This window comes from Carlito syrichta, unplaced genomic scaffold (assembly GCF_000164805.1).
Source record: "Carlito syrichta isolate Samal-C Ts95f unplaced genomic scaffold, Tarsius_syrichta-2.0.1 Scaffold82142, whole genome shotgun sequence".
NCBI classification, from domain to species: Eukaryota; Metazoa; Chordata; class Mammalia; order Primates; family Tarsiidae; genus Carlito; species Carlito syrichta.
The window spans coordinates 319,723-343,801 of record NW_007026238.1 but is presented as its reverse complement, the minus strand read 5'-3'; the positions used below and the strand labels follow the sequence as shown (position 1 = coordinate 343,801).

At 41.1% G+C, this 24,079-nt stretch overlaps 1 protein-coding gene across 5 annotated transcripts in view; it reads left to right on the top strand.

The window, feature by feature from the left end:
* Positions 1-3,524, top strand: part of SV2B (synaptic vesicle glycoprotein 2B) — a 205,713-nt gene extending 202,189 nt beyond the window's left edge. For 4 of the 5 annotated variants that reach the window (XM_008055561.2, XM_008055548.2, XM_008055554.2 and 1 more), the window contains one exon: positions 448-631. In XM_008055561.2, the coding sequence (XP_008053752.1) occupies positions 448-631 (184 nt within the window). Of the gene's footprint in view, positions 1-447 lie in introns of all 5 variants that reach the window. The other variant, XM_008055542.1, reaches the window with a different exon arrangement.
* The last annotated feature ends 20,555 nt before the right edge of the window (positions 3,525-24,079 follow it).

Genomic DNA, 24,079 nt, shown 5'->3' with positions numbered 1-24,079 from the left:
CAGTAGCAAAGGAGTCTGGGAAATCTAGCCTTAACATTTAGAGAAATGACATTTGGAGACAGCTGGCAGTCTCTGCCACAAGAGGGTTGAGAATGTTATTAAGAGGAAATGTGTTTTGCTTTGCATACTTCATTCTTTCAGGATTTTCACAATAACCATATACTACCTGTAAAAATTTTTTAAAGAGATATATTTGAAAGGAAAAAGAAAAAACTTGAAAGAAATATTTCAAAATGTTAATAGAGATGATTGCCTTTCAGTAAAGAGAATAGAGACATCCCTGTATCTTTATATTATTCTGTATTTCCAAATATGACTAAGAATGTGTTACTTTAATATTTAGGAAAAAATTCTCTCCACCTCCTCCCCCTGCAACAAGAAAAAGAGCCCAGTCATACTAATGAGGTCCAGAAATTCAGAATTATATACTTTCCTCTTCTTTTACAGGGCAACAGCTTTTGGCATCCTCAATGGATTATGCAAATTTGGCGCTATCTTGGGAAACACCATCTTTGCTTCTTTTGTGGGGATAACCAAAGTGGTCCCCATCCTTCTGGCTGCTGCTTCTCTGGTTGGGGGTGGCCTGATTGCTCTTCGACTGCCAGAGACTCGAGAACAGGTCCTGATGTGAACAACCTATGGGGGAAGAAGAGTTGAAAGAATCTTTTCCAGGACACTTACATGCATCCACACTTCCTGCCTATCACTGTCCAGAGGACACCGTGGGTAGCACAGGAGGAGAAGTTGATTTTTGTGACCCCTAGTTTAGGACCCACTTCAGCTGTCAGTAAGTTTGTAGCTCAGGTGACTGATTTGGGGGTGTTCCGAACCACCCTTAGAATCACAGAGCTGCATGTTTGGCATCAGGTCTTCCTAGACCCAGGGAAAGGGAGGACCTTCCAGTGAGTTCACATACTAAGCAAGGAGTGTGCATTTCCCTAAGTGAAGTGCAAAGACCTATTTGCATTTCAAAAGGAATTTGAGGGTAAGAAGCACACAAGCTTATTTACAAAACTCCTCAGAGCCCAGTGACTTAACAAATCAACTTGGCTGGCAGTTAGAGTCATTATATTAAGATTGGACTTAAAGTACAGAATACGTATATTTTTGCATTTAAAAGTATCACCTATCATATTTTCCACCTGAAGATTGGCACTGTTGCATTGATGATACTCTAATATAGAAAACCAAATATGTGAGCTACATCTATAGAGATCTACTTCCCCCCCCGAGTATCATAAGCTTTTCATGATGACTAGGTGATATATTTAAGAATGATATTTATTTCTGTTTTGTTCTATTCAAAGAAATGTAATGGAATAAGTATTCTGTAAATGAGATTTTATAAAACTTTATTTGGGGTTTAATATTCACAAATGGTATTTGCAAATTTTCCAGCATTTTAGCCATATTTTGGGAGAACTTGGTGTTTGAGGTCCCAGGAAATTAGGTCTGATCAAATGAAATGCAAGCACAATTTCTTATAGCCATTTAACTTGCTGTCAAGAGGATGCACTTAACAAACTCATATTGTACAGTTCATGTAATCCAGGCACTTTTCTTCGTGTGGGAAGAGTGAGAAGTTACTTTTCTCTCTTACACAGATGACTTGTGAAATGCAAGCTTACTGTCTTCAATACTGGCATTTGACTTAGCTGCTCACATAGAAACAACATGAGATGTGTTCAGTGGCCTCTGGCACTATCTTTGTAGGCAAGAATCAAACAACATGGGGACTGAGGGAGGTATGGGGAAGTGTAACCACCGTTCTCCCAAGTGTAAATACTTTCTGTTTGTTTTAGCAGTAAAACGAGATCCACATTGGTTAGGATGTGCAAAATCTATGCTATGTGCTCAGGGCTTTTGAAACAAAAGTCATTGGAATGGGAATTAGGGAGCATAGTGGGTGTCAAATATGTTTTTCTTCAGTGCTCTAAGAGAACTCATTCCTGAAATCCATTTTGGAACATCGACAGGAGTATGGGTAGGGTGAGGAACCCAGAACAAACTGCTCTGGCAATGGTCTTGGCTAAACGGAAGAGGAGCAACTTGCTATCCGTGAGAACTCCCTAGCAAGGGAAGCGACAGTCAGCTATGCACTCCTGCCTTTGGAGGTGAACTTGAACTTGCCCAGGCCAGATGAATATCAATCTGCAAGAAATAGTTCTTTGAGCTGATTTACAGCGCTCTTAATGGCTGTAAAGTGCCACACTTTTCCTATCAAGATCTCTAAAAATATAAAACAGAATAATGGCTGCATGGAGTGTTTTCTCAATTTTGTAGAAAAGCTGAGGTCCTGTGGTAGCTTCAGGTCATCTTTCTGTAATTTTCTGTTAACAGGTCAGCAGGGGTAAATTTTATGACACTTTTCCATCCTCAACTTGAGGTCAGTTTTAATGGTTAAAATATTGACTCTGCTTCTGTTGACCCCTACCTCTTTATTCGTACCTCCTCCCCCCCTTTTTTTTCTGTACAAGGAAGATGTATCAACTCTGATTTGACACCCTGATTCCCCCAAGTATATATATATATATATATATAAATATAAATAAACATACTACTGTGTATTCATGTTTCTGTAAGTGTTTTATAGGAGTTACCTAACATAATGCTATGTCAATAATGGAAGGCCCGATGTAATATAGCTGTAATATACTTTCCATATGAAATACAGTGGCTAGGTTCATAAAAGAGAACTGTGTAAATATGGGATTACCACATCTCCTATAACCCTCTTATAACTAATTCTTCAATGAGATAATACAATTCAATGAGAAGCTAATACTTAAGAAATTTACAAGACAGAGCCTGCATTTCTAGTTATGATGGATATTGTAAATTTAAAATCTGATTAATTCTTGAGTGACGGGGTGGCTGCAATAACTTGGGGGCTAACTCCATTTGGTTTCCAAGTTCTAACTTCCACATTACCTTTATGGCTCCTTAAACCAACCACCTAACCAACCAAGGGCAATTCCCATCTCATCCATCACTTAGGTTTTTGTAAAGGATGCAGCCAAGCTCTGCAGACATTTCCTGTGAAGGATTGTCTGGCACAGGTAACTGGCCACTTCTTAAATGCTGTCATTCCTGCTGAGATAAATGCATCTTTAAAAATAGTCTTTGTGGCAGGTCATTGAGGGATAATGTACAGCATTCCTGGCCATGTGCTTCTTTTTCATTTCATGTTCTACCCTGAGAAACTCCTGATGTCAGCCATGGAGGGCAGAAAGGATGAAGCTTTCCTTTGCTGGGCAAATCTGTTCACAGTTCATGATGATGTATTTTATGATGCCCAGTTTAGGAGTAGTTGCTTTCCGTCGTCTCAACTTTATTGTGTCATCTCTTGATGCTGATTTTTGATCTTTTGTTTTATTAAAAATAATTAGTGAAAGAGGTGTGCCTATTTGTGACATTTGTAGCACATTAGCCTGAGGTCATGTAATGAAAAACCCCAAACCCATGGTTCCCTGCTATCTTGTGTGAGTTCATTAAAACTAATAATAAAAATAACTGCAAACAAACTTTGGAGAACTGGGGTTAGAGCTTATTTTCAGGACCTGAGGTCTCTTCTACATTCATAATAGCTGGGAGAAGCAATGAGAATCATTTCCTTGAACTTTTCATTTTGCGAATGGGACCTTGAGGGGTTCAATGATGTGACCAAGATTACATGTAGTCCTAGAAGTGGGTTACAAGGCCCACCATGATGCTCTCTCTACAATTCTGAACTACTCCTGCAGCTGCTGATACCCTGTTTCAGAGGCTTCCACTGAGTCTTTGCGGAATGGAACAATGTGACAAGCACCCTCCCTTTGCTGGCAGGGTCATTCATTGTCTACTCACTTGATTGTTTTATCTAGAATGAGTGGAAGGATCAATATAAACATTTTGATGTTTATGTTTACCCATCCATCCATTTATTCATTCACCCAGCAAATATTTATTGAGCTCCTACCATGGACCAGTCTCTTTGCTAAGTCCTGAAGATAGAGTGGTGGAAAAGCTGGTCATAGGTCCTTCCTCCTGCCTCATTCCACTTACAGTGAATAGGCAAGATGGATATTAAATTGACCACACACAAAGTGCATCTTATAGCCAGTAAGATGCACTTACTACTTTGCCTGTTAGCTGTGAATTTCTGAATGTGGTTGCTCCCTCCACCTTTTTTTTTCCCCTCAAGGAGAGTGCTGATTTCTTACCTTTATAACTAAGTTTAAAAAAAAAAAGGTGCACTCACTCATTTTCTTTTTTTTTTTTTTTGAGTTGGAGTCTCACTGGGTCGCCCAGACTGGAGTGCAGTGGCCGCTCCCGGCCACCGCAGCCTCGACCTGCTGGGCTCTGGCGATCCTTCATCCTCAGCCTTCCGAGTAGCCAGAATTACAGGCATGCGCTACCACACCCGGCTGATTTTTTGATTTATTGTAGAGATGAGGTCTCACTGCCCAGGCGGGTCTCGAACCCGCGGGCTCAGGCAATCCACTCACCTCAGCCTCCCAAAGGCGCGGAATTACAGGCTGAGCCACCGAGCCCGGCTACACTCACTCATTTTCTACAGACTTAATAATTTTTTACCTAACATATTTTATGGAAAGTTTTACATGGACGAAGGGATAGGGACCAGAAATGCAAGCAAGACATTGGTTAGTGGGGCAAGACTCACAGCAACCCTAGGAAAAGCGCTTCTACCTCCATGTCTGGCTTTTCTGGGAGGCTTCTGAGCTAACACTGAGGCAATATTTGGGATTTAGTGAGAATATAGGGTGGCCTATAACTGGAAATGCAAATAAGCCAATTTATAATAAGTTTATCATAAGTTAAAGGTTTATTTCTCTCTCATAGGAAGGGAATCTGGAGGAAGGAAAGAAAGTCATGGCTGGTGTGGCTGTTTTTTTTATCTTATCACTGTGAATGCACTCCTGCCTTTAGACACTTTGATCTTTAGTGCATAGCTTCGATCACCAAAGCTGCCTTCTGGGCTGAGATGGGTGTTGAAGTGCCAGTCCTCATATCCATCATTCAGGCAGGAGTAGAGGGGAGAGCAAAGAGCAAAGGGTTTGTACCTCCCAGCTGAATTAATCTCTCTTGCAACTGTTCTCCTGGAAGCCCTTCCTACTTGCTTTCACATGTATATCATTGACCTCCCTTTCTTGCAAGGGAGGCAGAAAAGGGGAACATTGCCACCCTTCATCCAAATTGAGTGTCTTGGCACTAAGGGAGAAAATGAGAAAGAACAGGTTAATGCTTCTTAGACTTTTGCATGCATCAGAATCACCTGGAAGGATGTTTAAACTCACTGCTGGGCCCCACCCCCGGAGATTCTAATTCAGTAAATCTGGGGCAGGATCTGAGAATCAGCATTTTTAACACAATTCCAGGTGAGGTAGATGGTGTCAATCCTCAAGCCATGTTTTGAGTAGCACTGACCCTGCCAATAGGTAGTACTTTGATTTGTTGGGGAAGTTCTATTGCTCTGATAACTTAAAACCAACCCAACCAGAAACTCACAAAAGCTAGTGGCCCATGAAAAATTATCATCATCTTCCTAGAGCTCGTAGTGCAGTAGTAATTCAAAAATGTCAATGAAAATATTTCCTTCCCTAGAAACAGTTTGGTTTCACTCACGCCTTGTCCTCATGAGCCCATGTCTAGTTGCAGGGCTCTAATTACTTCTGAGTCTCAGCAGAGGGTAAACCCATTCACCCGGGGGTTGGTGATCTCTGATTTGGCTGTTTTTACCTGGTAATGAATTTTGTAGACAAATATGCTTGTGGCACACTGTAATTCACTGGGTCTTTTAACGGAACTCTGTGATCCTAGAAGATTTTTCCCTACTTAGGAATGCATACGGGTGATAAAGACATAGCTAGATGGAAGCCTGACCTGCTGACAGTCAACCTGAACTTGTTTGGATATGTCCCTTGAGAAGCGTGAAAAGCTATCCTTTCTAGAGAGGAGAAAGACAGTGGAGTATATCTCTCCGTGTAGATCGCATTCAAAAACACAGATTTACAGAATGACTACCATGTGTCTTGTGCTGGATTAGGTCCCCTCTCTCTAAGTGAATTTCCTCCCGCCCAGAACATTGTGCCATGGTGTGTAGCTGCATCATGTTGAGGCATAGCCTTACGAACAGTGCGGAAATAAATCACAGAGCCTTTGATGTTGAGGCAAGCTTAAAGCACATTTTGTTTAATTTGCAGAGGCATAGTGGGGAATTTATATGCATGACTTTTGTGGCAGCAGCAAGGTTTCTAAAGAGATTAATGATGAGCCAAAACAGTGACTAGAGTCACACAAGTGTCAAATGGAGAAATAAAAGTTGTTATAGTCACCGCTAATTACAGAATAAGCAAGAGATTTATTTAACAGGACCATAGTATACCCTCCAGAAATTTCAGTTTATGAGCTGGAGAACTAGGAGTAATTGTCATCTCACCTGAAAACATACATTTAGCTGTCCACTTATCTTTGGTCCTACTAGTTTTAAACATTTTTAAATTTCAGAGATCATAAATATGTATTTCTTTAGAAAGTAAAGATCTTTCAGGAACTGTCCTCTACCAAAGTTAATGTGGTCACCACTTTTGATAATTTTGCTAGGTAGAGGCGTTTATTTAATCATAGCTACTGTCACTCGGGAGGGCGAGCCACTCAAAAATGACACCCCTGTCCTCCACTTCTTACATAGGATATATAATCTCTGTAATTCAGATTTCTCGAAATCAACATTAGTGATCATTTCAATAAAATATAAACAAAAGACCTACAAAAATAGCCTTCCATTTCGCCACAAAAAAACAAATGCAAAAAATAAGAATGTGAGGTAGTACACATTTTAAATAGCTGGATTTAGTCACTCCACAATGTATACATATATCAAAATATCATGTGTGTGTCAATTAAAAATATAAATAAATAAAAATGACTTTTCAGAAAAATTAGATGTAGACTATGTCCCAAAAACATTGCTTAAAAATATTTAGAAAAACAACTAGTAAGCAAGTAATGAACAAACTACAAATGACTTGTTTATTAAAGCATCTCTTCAAAATATTGGCAAAGAAAATTCTGTAGACTCTCAAAATACTGAAAGTGATACAACTATATTTCTTTAAAATATATTTTATGATATATTTATTGGTATTGTAATGATTTTAAGATAATTTTCAGAAACCTAAATTCTACATATTTTACAGTGGAAATATCAGTCTTGATAAGCTAAAGATCTGCAATCAGAATTTTGGGAGTACACTGCTAAGCAGGAAAAGGATATTTTATAGGTAGCCCTAAGCATACAGGTGCTTATCAGTAAGTGTGCCTAACTTTAAAAAATTACATTAAAAAAATACATTCATGGAGGTATTTGTGACATATAAAAATAAAAAAAAAATCCCATTGTGTGTGTGTGTGTGTGTGTGTGTGTGTGTGTGTGTGTGTGTGTGTATTACTTTTGGTTTAATATACATCCTATAGATTAGTCAGTTTGGGTTCAGACAATTTTTACATAAGGGTTAAAATATAAAAAGATGTTCTAAAGTTTGAAATATTAACCAAGAAACTAAACACAGATTTGCCAGTTTTGCTACATTTCAGATGGGTCAAACATTAAAATAGCTGATCTATGCATTTCAGGTTTCAGGAATGGAGGAATAAAGTTATTCTTCTACATGAGCTTTGGTTCCAGCTTTTTGGTCCATCTGAATCCTGGAGGTCCCCAACCCTAACAGACTAAGAAAGCCATCTCTATCTTTTGCTGTTATTTCTCTGTCCTTGATGTGAGGGATTAAGTACATAAAAAAAATTAAGATATCAGGAAGGGCTCTTCTTAAAGTTTGATGGTGCATCTTTCCATAGTGATTCATGCTTGCGAATCTATTTTCCTTTTCTGTTCCAAAGTAGTAGCCTAAATCTGGAAAATTCAAATTAGTCTTTGGGCTTCCAGGAGCAATTCTGGAGGCTTAGCAGGTTTTATCCTCTCTGGTAGAAGGTGGTCTGACAGAGGTGCCATTTTGGGGAGAAGTGAAAGTACCCAGACATGAGTGGGAGTTTCTGGTCTTCCCTGGATATCTGGCCAGTGGTCTCAAATCATTCCTACAGCAGCTTCTACAAAAGTGACTATCTTTATCCTTTGATTAGCCGGGACACTTACAGCTTTTCAGATGCAGATTGTTGTTTAGTGATGTCTGTTACAGCAACACTCCCAGAGTAGTGGTGCCTAGGAACAAAGTTGACCAAGACAACATCTCTAGGCATCTCCAAGTGTGTGGTCCTGTGAGGTGCTTCAAGAATTGTAGAGAGTATGTTGTGAGTATAAAAGACATTTGTAATACTACTACTGTCAGTGAAATGTACTGACACACAGCTAGTGGAGGAAGATGTTTTTAAGGAAGCTTTCCATCTTTCTGTAAAGCACCTTCAAGTTGAGATGATTAAAAATCAGTGATATGTCACTGCCTGTGTCATACCGACCTGTTCTGTGGTCTCACAGCTAAGAGGAAGACACAGAGTCACAGTCTATAAGCCATGGGAAGGAGTCTGCAGGCAAGGGGCAAAGAGAACCATCGATCAGTGTACAATGACTTGATAACTGACCAAATAGAGTTTTACCATCTGTCCATCTAGAGCTGCCCATATAAGTCTGAATAAATCTATGTATAGGGAACACAGCTACAGAATTCTTAAAGTGATGCTGCAAGTGTGAAATGACCAAAGCCACTTTTGGTTTCTCTTCATGTTTTTTGTGCTCTTATTTTCTGATTTCCTACTTCCTTTAAATATGTTTCCATCTGATGATTCTGGAATGTGGGAATGCTCTGATGGCCTATGTGTTTTAGTTCTTTGGTACATTAAAGTAGTACATTTGATTTGGTGACTGGCGGATTAACATTTTTTAATCTTTATTTTATTTTAAAGATGTGGGATATAAGTCAGAGTTAGGTACATAAGTGGTCTACATACAGGTGAAGTTTGGCCTCTCACTGGTCCTCACTTCCCCTGGTTTAGGATTAAGGACCCTTAGTGATGGTATGTGCCCCCCTGCCCATCCCCTAGCAGTGTCCTGCTACTGCCAATTTTTTCCAGTAGTATTATGATAAATGTTCAGAGTTCACTTATGAGTGAGAACATGTGGTATTCAGTTCTTTGTTTCTGTGATAGATCACTGAGTATGATTGATTCTAAATCCATCCAAGTTGCTGTGAGGTCCACAATTTTGTCCTTATGGTTGGTTGCGTAATATTCCATTGTGTATATTTACCACTTTTTTTTTTCCAGTGGTGATACATTTAAAATTTTTTTTTTTTTGAGTTGGAGTCTCACTCTGTCACTCAGACTGGAGTGCAGTAGCTGCTCCCGGCCACCGCAGCCTTGACCTGCTGGGCTCCGGCGATCCTTCCACCTCAGCCTCCCAAGTAGCTGGAACTACAGGCGCGCAACCACGCCAGGCTAATTTTTTTTTTTATTATTGTAGAGATGAGGTCTCGCCAAGCTGCCCAGGCGGGTCTCGAACCCTTGGGCTCAGGCAATCCACTCACCTCAGCCTCCCAAAGCATGGGATTACAGTCTGAGCCACCGAGCCTGGGACATTTTTAATTTTTAATACTTTATGATCCAGATATTAGCAAATACTTATTTAAAACTTGCTATGACAAGGACTGTGATGGAAAAAAACACCTTTTACAAACTATCTCCCTTAATCCTCATAATAACCTAATGATGTAAATGCTATTTTTTTTCCCTTCAGAGATGGGGAAACTGAAACAAAGGGCAAATAGCTACAGGTGAGTATCTCTTATCAGAAATTCCTGGAACCAGAAGTATTTCAGATTATTTTTGGATTTAGGAATGTTTGCATTATACTTACTGGTTGAGCATGCTCCAAAATACTCCAATGAATTTTTTTTTTTTTTTTTTTGAGCATAATGTCATGGTTCAAAAATTTTGTATTTTGGAACACTTTTGATTTTGGAATATTTCAGACATTCCAAGGTCTAAACTTTGGCATATAGTATAGTGTAATCGTCCCACCAAACTTTCTCCTAGAGAAGCCTGGGTGTATAAGATTAATCACCTGCTGCAGATGTTTCTAGGCCACTAGGCCAATATTAACCAAATTAGATGCCATCTTAACTGCGGAAGATCCTACAAGCCTGTGAGCCCCTATATTGTTACTAATATAGTATTTGGTACATTGTCATGTCAGTAAATGATGAATGGACAGATGGATGGGCATACTAGTTGAATGCTGTGGAGCAATTAAAGTGTCATACTCAAAATTAGCTTTTGGGTTGGTTCGAATACTGCAGGCATGGCCTGGATCTGGATCTGGAGGCCCCTGCTTTGCTGTGTACTAGAATTTTAGTTATTGGATGATGAAGAGGTCTGGGGGGGCGGTTCAGAGAAAGGGGCTGGAGTATTGCTACTCAGGGGGTCTGAAGGTGGTGACTTTTTGCTCACAGGTGTGGAACCATTTTGGTATTTTAACAAGTATAAAAGTACAGTGTGAATTGGCTGAGTAGAAACCTAAGAGTCACAAGAAGTCACTCCAATACAGTATCCTCTTCTGGTGTTGTTTTCTAAGCTATGCATTAAGGCTACTGAAACATATTAACTGAGGGGAAAACTTTTTGAAGTTGGATTTCAGTTCTGCCAGGTTTACTTTTTGCTTTATTCCAATACCAACACTAGAGGGCAGTCGCTACCTGAAAGATGTAAACCAGGCTTCTGCTCTGAGGGTGACTAGCCTCTCTCCCAGTCAAGTGGAACGAGACAGCTTTTGCAAAGCATCATTTCCCTGTCTCTTGTTTAGGGTACATAGGAATGTGGAGATGATTCTAGAATATGTTTACTGGATGACCTGGGGTGTCCTTCAACCATATATAATATGCTCAGGTCAGAAAAAAGCAGACTTTCCTATCGACGATGGGGGAATTATAGATTCAGCAATTGTTTGTTAAACACCTGTGTGGCGACATCCTGCACCATCATAGCAGATGACTGGCTTTTAACCTATGCTTATTTAATCAGGCCTTCACCATTTACTGTTGCTGGTTAGTTTCATACAGGCAAAAGCCTCTGAGTGTGCCTGGGAATCTATGAGAATAAAGTGTATTAAACAAGAATGCAGAAGTGAGTGGTTGTCTGTGCATTCATAAAGTGTCTATTGAAAGACTGAACCCTTCCCTATATGAGTGGAGGCTCCTGGCATTAACTATATTTAAAGAGGCAGTCACTGCCCTAGTTGAGGTCAAGGAAGCAGATCATTTCAACACAACTGATCCCTTCAAAGACCCTAAGAGAAGCTCAGCTTGGGAGCACTGAGGTTCTTGGCTCCACCCCTAACTTGTGCGATCTAGGGAGAGGCTGTGAGATTCTGGCCTGGTTGCTTAATCTCAGTTTCCTTTAAAATAGAAGAGGCAGACGAATGGCCATAGGTTCCCCCAAATTTGAGAGAGGGAGAGACAAAAGTGCGCGCGCGCGCACACACACACACACACACACACACACACACACACACACACACAGAAACAGAGAGAGAAAGAAACAGAGAGAGGGAAACAGAGAAAAAGAGAGAGATTGAAATGGAGAGGGAGGGAGAGGGAGAAGGGAGAGGAAGAGGGGGGAGAGAGAGAGATGAACACACACAAAGAGATACACACAGATAGAGAGACAGAAACAGAGAGGGAAAGAGAGAGAGAGAGAAAGGAGGAGGGGGAGAGAGAGAGAGAGAGAGAGAGAGAGAGAGAGAGAACCACACAGAGAAAAACACAGAGAGAAACACAGAAAGAGAGACACAGAAACACACAGAGAAACAGAGAAGCACACAGAGAGATAGAAACAGAGAGAAACACCCAGAAAGAAACACACACAGACACAGAGAGACAGAGACAGATACAGAGAGAGACACACACTTACAGAGAAACGCACACAGAGAAACATAGAGAGAGACACACAGAGACACAGAGAGAGAGAGAGAGAGAGAGAGAGAGAGAGAGAGAGAGAGAGAGAGAGAGAGAGAGAGAGAAATAGAAACAGAGTGTGTTTTGCAGTTAGTCCTGTGTTCAAATTCCGGAGCTCTCTGAGTCTCCTTTGTCTCATCTGGTCTCTATAAATATGAGTTAAGGCTCCCTTTTTGTCCTTCCTTGAATCTGCAGCTCTAAGGAAAAAAGTGTTTCATGTTTCATCCATTCAATGCAACTATTTCTCCCGGGAGCCAAATGAGTAGAAAGGGCACCAGAAAGTGTAGTGGAGGAATTAGAACACTCTGGCCTGAAGGGAGCTTGCCATTTTCAGAATGTTCTGCAGCCAAAGATGAGCACATCGAGAAAGAAAACCAGAAGAGACAGATGGATGAGGGACCTGGAAATTATCTGTGTGTGAGTTCTGGCATGTTTCCTGAAATGGACCTTGCTGGCATTAGTCTGCATGACAGAATTTTTTTTGACTGGAGGAGAACAGAGGCCAAATGTATGTGCAATGCCCAGGGAAAGGAGGGTGGGAAGATACTGCTGTCTCAGAGACCAGGGCTGGGCCCCTGGGGAACTTGCCTCCGGCCCTGTGGAAGAGGAGGCTGCAGGCCAGCCAGGACTTTGAGACAGCAGCCTGCACAATGGTGTTGATGTGAAAAGGCCACCTTTCACATGGCTTTGTAGGGGGTGCTGACATCCAAATGGGGAACCAAGGCAGGCAGAAGAGCAGGAGGAAAAAGGTTCATATGCAAACTGTGGCACCCCATGCGGGCTTCCTAAAATAACCAGGTAAAGTTATTCATGGGATTAGTAATCCTGTATTAATAAGGTGGAGAACATGGTAAGAAACATGGGTGATGACTGTAAATATGCCTCAGTTTATATGAGACCACATGACATAAAGAAGGAAGGAAACTAGATTTTCTTCCATGGTAAAGAGGTGTAGGGAAACTGAGGGAAGTTTTGCAGAAATTATGTCTCTCCAAAAATTCTGTTGTTGGCTGTGCACGGTAGCTCACACCTGTAACCTCAGCACTTTGGGAAGCTAAGGAGGGAGAATCGCTTGAGTCCAGGAGTTCAAGACCAGCCTAGATGACATAGAAAGACCTCATCTCTACACAAATAAAAAACTAAAAATTAGCCATTTGTGGCATGCGCCTGTAGTCCCAGTTACTCTGGAGGCTGAGGCAGAAGGATCATCTGAGCCCAGAAGTTTGCAGCTGCAATAAGCTGTGATCGTGATGGCATCACTGCACTCCAACCTGGGTGACAGGTGAGACTCTGACTCAAACCAAACCAAACCAAAACAAGCAAAAAATTCGATTGTTAAGGTGTCATTGAGTCTGAATTAATGCCTGAGGCACTACTAGAATAATTCAGAATTACTTGTCTTCATGGTTTGATCTTTATGTGTTGAGGCTGCCTCATATATAAAGAACTTCAACTTCATAAGTTTGTTCAAGGAATTTCAGCAAGCAAAAAAATAGACTATCTGTAATTTATATAACCTTGCTTAGGAAATCAATATCGCATTTGCATCGGATTCTCAGATCTAATTTACACTGCATTTAGGATTTCCCCCAGGGACGCCTAGTCCAAAGAAAGAAGATAAAGAAAAGAGAAAGAGAATGACTTCGATGATGAGGACCAGGTTGGAAGAACACAGAAGGTGAGGAGGCCAGGACGTGGACCAAGGCCAGGTCAGAAGGGGACAGGAGGTGGTGCACACAGAAGCAGGAAAGAAGTCATCAAGAGAAATTCTAGCCTTGCAGAAGGAGAGTGTGTTCAGAGATCCTGGTTCTCCCAGTAGGGGAAAGTGGGAAAAGTGCAGAAATGTAGGCCGGGCATGGTGGCTCACGCCTGTGATCCTAGCACTTTGGGAGGCCAAGGTGGGAGGATTACTTGAGCCCAGGTGTTCAAGAACAGTCTAGACAACACGGCAAGACCTTGTTGCTACAAAAAGTAAAAAATGAGCCAGGCATGGCGGTGCACTTCTGTAGTTCCAGCTACTTGGGCGGCTCAGGTGGAAGGATCACTTAAGGCTGAGGGCGAAAGGATGGCCTGAACCCAGGAGTTGAGGCTGTGGTGAGTCGTGATTGTGCCACTGCACCCCAGCCTGGGTGATGGAGTGAGATTAAGATTTAAAAAAAAAAAAGTGCAGAAATTCAGATGATGGGCTTTAGTCAGCACCATGCATTCCGTAAGGCCAGAGGGAGACAGGGTGTGTATGTAAGGATGCCGGCCGTGTCAGTTGAATGTAAATCAAGCCCAGTGAAAGGGCTGCAGAATATTCCAGAGAATGAAATAAAAAGTTACATCTCTTGGTCAGAAATGGACAATCAGGTCTTTACTACTACACCCCAAGAAATGACTGAGAATTCCAGGGCAGTGTCTTCCTTTGCTTCACCCTAATTGCTGCTTACTCTTCTGATTGTGTAGCAGTTATCTTCTGCACACCATTCCAAATGCTCTTGGCCTTGCCTCTTATTTTAGCGGCTGCTGCAGCAACAATTAATCCACACAGGGTTTGACAGGCTCTCTGCAGTGTGAGGCTCTCCCTTCCTACCTTGGGGAATTTAGTCACACAGCATGGAGCACCCAAAGAGATGGAGGGCAGTTTATGCTCCATGGGGGATCACTGGGCCAGTGGGAGATGGGAATTGATAGATAAATGCCTTCCTTCCACCTTCTTGCCCTGAGCAGATGACTCAGAGACACAGTCACGACTTCTCAGGTAATTTCATGCTACTTAAGTGGCCCCAGAGTGAAGGCCCATTAGACAGTGCAGATGCTTCCTGGTATTGGCTTCCTTTCCTGCTCTCTCTGTCCTCAGCTCTATTGCCTGGAATCACCCTCCCAAAGAAATTACCCTCCCATAAACCCTCATCTCAGGCTCTACTCTGGCTAGAAAAACAACAAAGAGATTGAGAAGGAAATGGGAATCCCTTCCCTGGAGGGCTTCTTGATCTCAACACTTACTGTAGGGAGCCAGGACAGAGGGTTCTCAGAATAGATAGGGAGACTCTTCCATCCTCTGCTTAAGAGGGTAGAAAATGCCCGGAGCAGGTCCCTCCCAGGTTAACGATACTTTTTTTCAGGAGAAATTGGTCTGTTCTTCCGGTCATTTCACATAAAACACAGACTTTAGGATTTAAAATGCCACACTCTTCTCGAGACCGAAGGCTCCCTGTTTCTCCAGAACTTTAAGACCTAGCTTGCAGATCTGCCTTGGCCTCCTGCCTCTGAATATAGGTCTATTTATTAATATTCTGAAACTGGTCTCCTGAGAACTAGCCATCCCAACCCAAGTGTGGTCTTACTAATGTAAATACGGGGAATTCTTGTCTCCTGTAGCTTGAGATTCAGTTCTTGGTCAGATAATGGGAACTCAGATTGTAGAATGCAGGTCTTTGCTTTCAGGAAATTCAATTACCATGTTGAAGCGCTAATTACCTGCCTTAAAAACCAACATTATTAGCCAAGAATAATTATTACTGCAAGGAAGGGGAAAGCAATCAGGAAGGAGCACATTTTTCAAGCCAAGTTCCATTTCAACTTACCATCTAGTAGAGAGAGGTACCAACTCATTCTCTTCTCTATTAAAAAGGAAGTCCTCCACGGTAAGCAATCTGCCACTGAATCTCATTTATGGTTTTTTTAACCTCCGATGTGAACAGTAATTAGATGTAGTGACAAAAACACAACATGTGGAGATTCATACAACTTTGATATTTGTTATTTTAAGCTCATTTTCAAAGCATAAATGATGATTGGAGTTTGAGTGAGTTATGGTTGGTGGGTGAAGCGTGTAAAGTGTGTGTGTGTGTGTGAGGTAGCAGAGTGAGGCTTCATGATTACCATGACTACACCACACAACTCCCGGCAACTCCAACAGTGTGTGAGGGCAATGAGGGGAGCTGAAAAATCATACAAATGAAATCAGAGGGGGTTACAGATTCCCAAATTGGAAAGCTGTATTTCCTTAAATACCCCTACCATCTGGCACATTCTCTTTTAAGATTCTGTACTCCAGATGCATTTTTGTCAAACAAAGCAGAATTATCTTTAGTAAAATAAGATTTAAGGAGCAATGCCTGAATGTAGCACTTCTAAAGAAATCTGGGAATGGGCGATACAGTGACATGTGATTTAGCTGGCATTGTTGGGGTCTCTGTGCCACATACATAAAATGCCCTCTATAAGGGGACCCTTGTTGAACTAGGATGGAAGAACAGGACGGTGGGAAGGATTTCTTTATCATTCTCCCTTGATCTGACTCCAGTACTGTACCTGCCACATCTATTCTGGCCCTGCCTGGGTCAAAACTATGCAGAGAGATAACAAAAGGAAGGACAGTGAGGAGGATGAAGGGTCACCTTGGTGACAGAAATTCTTCTTGTTTTACGCCTCCCTTTCTCCTTCAACACAAGTCTAGCCCATGGGAAATCTAATTGAGGAGAGGAAAAAAACAAATGAAATTTTTTCATTTTTCTTTCTATGTGTAAGAAACTTAAAAAATTTTATTGCAGTACAATTCACATAACATAAAATTGATCTTGTTAAAGTAGAGGCTTATTATCCCTTATATGAAGTGCATGGGACCAGAAGTGTTTTGTATTTTGTATTTTTTTTTTTTTGATTTTGGAATATTTGCAGGTGTGCAATGAGGTCTCTTGGGGATGGAACCCAAGTCTAAATGCGAAATTCATTTATGTTTCATTTACACCTTATACACATAGCTTATACATGATTTTAGTCATGAAATAAAGCTTGCTTTGAGTACTTATGTGTGGAATTTCCCACTTGTGATGTCATGTCAAGCTCAAAAAGTTTCAGATTTTGGAGAAGTTCATATTTCAGACTTTGGGGATTAGGGATGTTCAATCTGTAGAGAGTTCAGTTACATTTAGTACATTCAGTATGCTGTGCAACAGTCAACTCTATTCTGTTCCAAGACATTTTCATCACCTCAGAAGAAACCTCATACCCATTAAGCAGTCTCCTCTCTTCAGACCCTCTCAACCTAAAATTTTTAGTTGAAATATACTTTTAAGCCGGGTTCGGTGGCTCAGTCTGTAATCCCGCGCCTTTGGGAGGCTGAGGTGAGTGGATTGCCTGAGCCCGCGGGTTCGGGACCCGCCTGGGCAGCGAGACCTCATCTCTACAATAAAAAAAAATAAAAATAAAAAAATCAGCTGGGCGTGGTAGCGTGCACCTGTAATTTCGGCTACTCGGAAGGCTGAGGTGGAAGGATCGCTGGAGCCCAGCAGGTCGAGGCTGCGGTGGCCGGGAGTGGCCACTGCACTCCAGTCTGGGCGACAAGAGTGAGACTCTAACTCAAAAAAAAAAAAAAAAAGAAATAAACTTTTAGTTGAAATAAACTTTTAGTTGAAATATACACAAAAAAGTGCACACATTATAATGTATACAGCTCAATAGCTTTCCACAGGTGGTCACATTGGAGTCCCTGAGCTCAGATCAAGATGGAATCTCAGCAGTCCCCTCCCTGTGGCCCCACCCACTTCCTACCCCCCACAGGAGTAGATACTATCTTAATCATGGATTTGTGTTAGTTTTTGAGCTTCATATACTTTGAATCTTATCATATTTTTACAGCCCAATCTAATAAATTGGCTGCTATCCCTCATGGCCAGTCAAGACAAGAGGTAGAAACAGGGAGAAATGGGCGTTTAATCTGATACTGTGGAATCAGGGAGCAAGTTGGTGTATTCACCAAAAAACTCACTCCTTGACAGTGCAATTTACTCAGAATTTATACTCCATAGCCCCTTACCCACTCCCAAGGCTAAAGTAACAAAAGCATGGCTCAAGATTTCCTAATCCCTTCACCAATCCCCAAGATTGAATTAACAAGGCAGTTTCCACATGACCCAAGATCTAATCATGCTGATAGTTCCTTAAGGGGGGCCACGGGAAGTTACAACAATCAAAGAAGCAACTCTGGTACATTTAGATAAACAACTTAGAATCAAACATGAGAAATATAAGAAACCCCTGTTGCCAGAGCCTTGACCTGTAACAATATGTTCTCCTTTGAATCTGGAGAACATATCCTCATCAGTATGTATAGCTGTGGTCTACTTATTCTTGTTACTGTGTTGTATTTCCTCGGGCAAATTTCTCTCAATTTGTTTGTTGGTGAATCTGCTTCACTTTACTTATCCATTCTATTGTGTTGCTCTGCCCAGATTCCCTCTTCAGGACTGAAAGACAAACTCCCCTGCTCTCTGCTGTGAAGAGATGCTTTCTTTGCCCAGGGTCACACTCCTTTGCTGGGGCAGCCCACATCCAACAATGGTTGATGCTGGGACATAAAGGCCTGGCCTCCTCACCCCAACTCAGGACAACCCGAAAGGCTGTCCCAGCTTCAAAGCTCCCAGTGGGGCTGGCTGAGGTCATGTGTCTGCTTTGCAGCCTGACTTCTATCTCTGCCTTGTCCTGCTTCCTTCCCCTGCCCCCATGGGTGATGTTTCTGAGAGCTCCCTAATTAATGTCCTGTACACTAGCATTGCTTCCTGGGGAACAGTGAGTTTTGGGCTATTCCTGGTTTTTCTTTCACAAGTGGTGCTGCCATAAACATCCTTTTACAGTTCTTCAGGTGAAGATGTGTGTTCATTTCAGTGGGGTATATATCTCAGAATGAAACTGATGGGTTTCAGAATTAGCATGTACTCAGCTTTAAGAACTGCTGGTAAAGTTTTCCCCAAATTTGTTAATTTTAATAATTTGAAAATTTAATCTCAAATTTAATTGGGAAGTGGTTGAACCAGTTTCCATGTTTGCCAGCAGTTCTGGTTGCTTCTCATCCTCACCAACATTTGGCATTGCTTCTCTTTTATATGTTAGCTATTATAAAAGAGGTGTCATGATATTTCAATGTGCTCTTAATTTGTATTTGCCTTTCAGCCTGTGTATTTTTTAGACACCTCTCCTGGACCATTGGACAGATTTTTTAAAATAAGGATTTTATTTGTTTTAGGACAGCTTTAGGTTCACAGCAAAATTGAGAGAAACATGTAGAGGTTTTCCATACTCCCTTTGCCCCCACACATGCACAGCCTCCCCCATTGTCAACACCTACCATCAGCGTGAGATGTGCATTGACACTTTGTTATCTCCCAGAGTCCATAGTTTGCATCACGGTTTGCTCTTGGTGTTGTACATTCTGTGGGTTTGGACAAATGTGTAATGACATGTATCCATCATTATAACACCAGGCAGAAGCTTTTCACTGTCCTAAAAATCCTCTGTGCTCTGCAGACACTCTTTTTAATGAGCACATCCTCCTTTATCTGGGACAGACACACATTTTCTTGTGCACTATCAGGACAACAATTTATTATTTTTTAAATTAATTTTTTATTGAGGTAAAATACTTATTATATACATTTACCATCTTTCCCATTTTAAGTGTACAGTTCAGTGGTATTAAACACATTTATATTCTTTTATTTCCTGCATCCCCCCTACATTTATTAATTTTAATAATTTAAAAATGTGTTAATTTTAATACCTTTCTAGAGTATCTGGCATCATGTTATATGGTAATATTGTTGGGCTTATTAAATTGTTGTAGCTCCCCTGGAGTAAGAAGTATCTGTCTTTGGGGCATGTTATCCAAAGAGAAGTGTGGCTAATACTAGCAAGGGACCTGGAACCAGGAAGGGAGTGAAGGCACCAGAAGAAGATGAATGAACAGCGGAGAGCTAGGGGTGATGTAAGAAAAAGAACATGAGTTTGAAGGTAAACAGACATGAATCTAAGCCGAACTAACTAGCTGCATGATTTTGAACCACTGACCTCAGTTTCTACATTTATAAATCAGCAGGTCTGGAGTATAAAAAAAAAAACTCTTCCAAATATTTTGCTTCTCACTTTACTTTTTTATTAATTAAAAAAGTTATATAAAGTTAGTGATTGGAATTTAACTTCTGGCATTCTGGAGTAAGGAACTCCAGTGCCCATCTCACCAGCAAAATGGGTAAACATTATTAAAAAACAAAACACAAAGTCACTGTAAATGGTCCTAACAGCAAACAGCAAGTTTAAAAAAACATCTATCCAAGAAAATCTAGGAAAACTCAGTGGGAAAGAAGAGTCTGTGGTGTCTAACCCAAGACTGCTTCCTTCTTCCCCCACTCCCAGCTCGACGAGCCTCCCTTCCTCATCACACCTGCTTGGCAAAATAGAGACTCCACTCTACACAGCTGGAGCCAGGAGCACAGGACTCCCTCTTCCCACAGCTCTCACTTAGAGAACTTCCTCCCTGAGAGGAGTAGGACGTCAGCGTTTCTCATTTTGCCCCAGCTGTCTGTTCCTGAGGCAAAGTCCCTGGCAAGTGGAGGTGAGAAGTGAGAGTTCCTTCTGCACGGCCTGCATTGGAACGGAGAGTGGTTGAGGATACTGGGTCCCTGATCATTCTTGCTCCACCCTAGCTCATGAGGCGGTGGTTCCATGTCAGGAGGCACAAGTCAAGAAGATCTCAAGTCGCTGTCACTTCCCTCCCCTGGCCCCCCCCCCCCCCCCCCCCCGCGAAGCACTTAGCTTCCAGAGCAGGGAGAATCTTGCCATCATCCTCACCTCCAGCTCCAGAGCTGTGTCTCAGATTTTGCCTGGGAGAGAAGCAGGCTATAAAACAAATAGCTCTTAATATCCTCCCAAAGGAACTGACTTCATTTGGATTGGAGTATGGAAAAGTTAAAACCTAAGGACTGTCTCAGAAGGAGTGGAGGGGCCGGGCTCGGTGACTCAGCCTGTAATCCCGCGCTTTGGGAGGCTGAGGTGAGTGGATTGCTTGAGCCCGCGGGTTCGAGACCCGCCTGGGCAACTTGGCGAGACCTCATCTCTACAATAAATCAAAAAAATGAGCCGGGCGTGGTAGCGCGCTCCTGTAGTTCCAGCTACTCGGAAGGCTGAAGCGGAAGGATCGCCGGAGCCCAGCAGGTCGAGGCTGCGGTGGCCGGGAGCGGCCACTGCACTCCAGTCTGGGCGATTGAGTGAGACTCCAACTCAAAAAAAAAGAGTGGAAGTTTTGGTGAAAGGCAATTGATTCATGGATTTAAAGATGATATAGCCTAGACTGTAGGCTATCTAGTTTGCAAGAGAGAACTGGGGAATAAGACAGCTGGGAGGAGCCCTCCTGGGGTCATAACAAATCTCAAATGTGAACTTCAGAAACTGTTCCTCCAAAGGAGTCACAATTTGATTGAATGCGTTTATAGAGAAATGTATGCCCCAGGGAATTGTTGACAACAATAGAACAATCAGCAGGCAATTGGTAGAGTTGTACAGCTGGGAGACACCAGGAAAAGAAAGAGAACCTTATCAATATCACTGCCATCCCAGAGTGATTGTGGGCATACCTCCCTGAAGAGCAACACAAAGATTTAGCACTGGGGTGGGGGTGGGGATGGGGGTAGGGGTGGGGGTGGAAAAATAGACTCCACTAAATACAGTTAGTTACTAAAATGTAAATAAGCAAATAACAGAATACAAGCCTTGGAGGGGAATGCTAGTACCTACAGCTGCTACAATATATTCTCTAAAAGATCCAGTCTTTTAAAAAAATTATGAGACATATAATGAAACAGCAAAGTATGGCCCACACACTGGACAAAAAGAAGGCAACAGCAACTGTTTGTTAGAGTGACCAGATGTCATATTCAATAGCAAAAGACTTTAAAATGGCCATTATATAAATATGTTCACAAAACTAAAGGCAACCATGATTAAGAAAGTAAAGGAAGATAGGGTGACAATGTTGCATTGGATAGAGAATATTAATAAAGAAATACAAATTATAAAACAGAACCAATTCTGGAATTGAAAAGTACATAACTGAAATAAAACATTTACCAGAGTGACTCTAGAGTTGTTTTTTAAGTAGCAGCAAAAGAGAATTAACAAATTTGAAGACAGATTGATAGAGACTATGCAAGATGAAAAACAGAAAAAGAATGAAGAAAAATGAAGAAAACCTCAGACAAATGTGGGAGACCATCAAGTACACTAAATATACATAATGAGAATACCTGAAGGAGAAGAGAGAAAGAGAGAAGAAAAAAAAATTTAAAGAAATAATGGCTGAAAAGTTATACAAGTGAAAAAATATAAAGATGTATAAAGTAAATGCTGATAAAATTAAAACCACAACTGTGCTCCCCAACCACATCAAGGTAACCCATGTAACAATGTGATGTATATTCTTTCATTCGTTCCTCTATGATCATGTGAAAAGCAAATATACATATATATCTTTTTTGCCTATTAAAATGGAGGGATAATCTTTGATGTTTAGATGTATCACAATTTATTTAGCTATTTCTCTAGTCAATGATTTCCCTGATAGATTTTCAACAACTATAATTATGTTTGTCTAACAGCAGACATTACTATGTTAAATTCATTCCCAACCATGTTCAACCCAATTTTATAAGACCAAAGCAAGGTTTGTATTAGAACAGGCTTAACAGACTTTATTATTTAAAAAAATTTTTATTTTGAAGATGTGAGGTACAATTCAGTGTTAGGCATACAAATGTTCATTTTGTAGGTACCCTTGTTGATGAGGTGTGCCCCCACCTCCCCTAACAGTTTCCCACTACTGCCAATCCTTTTCTTACAGTATTATGATAATAGTTCAAGGTCTGCTTATAAGTGAGAGCATGTGGTACTCAGTTCTTTGTTTCTGTAATAGATCACTCAGTAGATCTAAGTCCATCCAAGTTGCTGTGAAGTTCATAATTTTGTCCTTCTTTGTGGTTGTGTAGTATTCCATTGTGTATATGTACCACATTTTAAAAAATCTAGTCCTCTTTTGATGGGCAGCACAGTTGGCTCCATGTTTTTGCTATTGTGAATAATGCTACAATAAACATGTGTGCAGGTATCTTTTTCATAGAGTGATTTGAGTTTCTCCGGGTATATTCTCAGTAGGGGGATTGCAGGGTTGTATGGGAGGTCGAGTTTTAGATCTTTTAGGAATTGCCACACTGTTTTCCACAAAGGCTGTACTTTACACTCCCACTAACAGTGTAGAAATGTTCCCTTTATGCCTCCAGCATCTGTTGTTTTTTGAGTTGATGATGATGGCCATCCTGACTGGAGTTAGGTGGTATCTCAGTGTGGTTTTAATTTGCATTTCTTTGATGACTAGTGAGGTTGAGCATTTTTTCATGTATCTGTTAGCTGCTTATATGCTTTCTTTTGAGAAGTGTTTATTCATATCTTTCACCCACTTTGTAATGGAGCGGTTTGTTTTTTTCTTTTCGGCGTATTTGAGTTCCTTGTAGATCTTAGATGTTAGGCTTTTGTCAGATATGCAGTTGACAAATATTTTTTCCCATTCTGTGGGCTGTCTTCCCACTTTCTTGATGGTTTCTTTGGCTTTGCAGAAGCTTGTCAGTTTGGTGACAACAAGTTTAATAGATTTTATTGTTATTTGCAGGGTATGGATCAGTCTAACTTGGATATTTAGGTGTGGGAGGTCATAGTGGGAAAGATTAAGAATGGCAAAGAGTAACTTGTTCAGTATCCATTTGGTTCAACCCAATTTTCTTTTTTTAAATATATATATTTTTATTTTAAAGATGTGGGGTACAATTCAAGGTTAGGTATACAAATGTTCATTGCAGGTACCCTTGTTGATGAGGTATGCCCTCCCACCCCTGGCAGATTCCCAGTACTGCCAGTCCTACCCTCCCCTGGCAGTTTCCTACTACCGCCAATCCTTTTGGTATAGTATTACGATAATTGTTCAAAGTCCACTTATGAGTGAGAGCGTGTGGTACTCAGTTCTTCATTTATGTGATAGGTCACTCAGTATTATAGATTCTGAGTCCATCCAGGTTGCTGTGAAGTTCATAATTTTGTTTTCTTTATGGCTACGTAACATTCCATTGTGTATATGTACCACATTTAAAAAATCCAGTCCTCTTTTGATGGGCAGCATGGTTGGTTCTATGTTTTTGCTATTGTGAACAATGCTGCAATAAACATATGTGTGTAGGAATCTTTTTCATAGAGTGATTTGAGTTCCTCCAGGTATATTCTCGGTAGGGGGATTGCCGGGTTGTATGGAAGGTTGATAA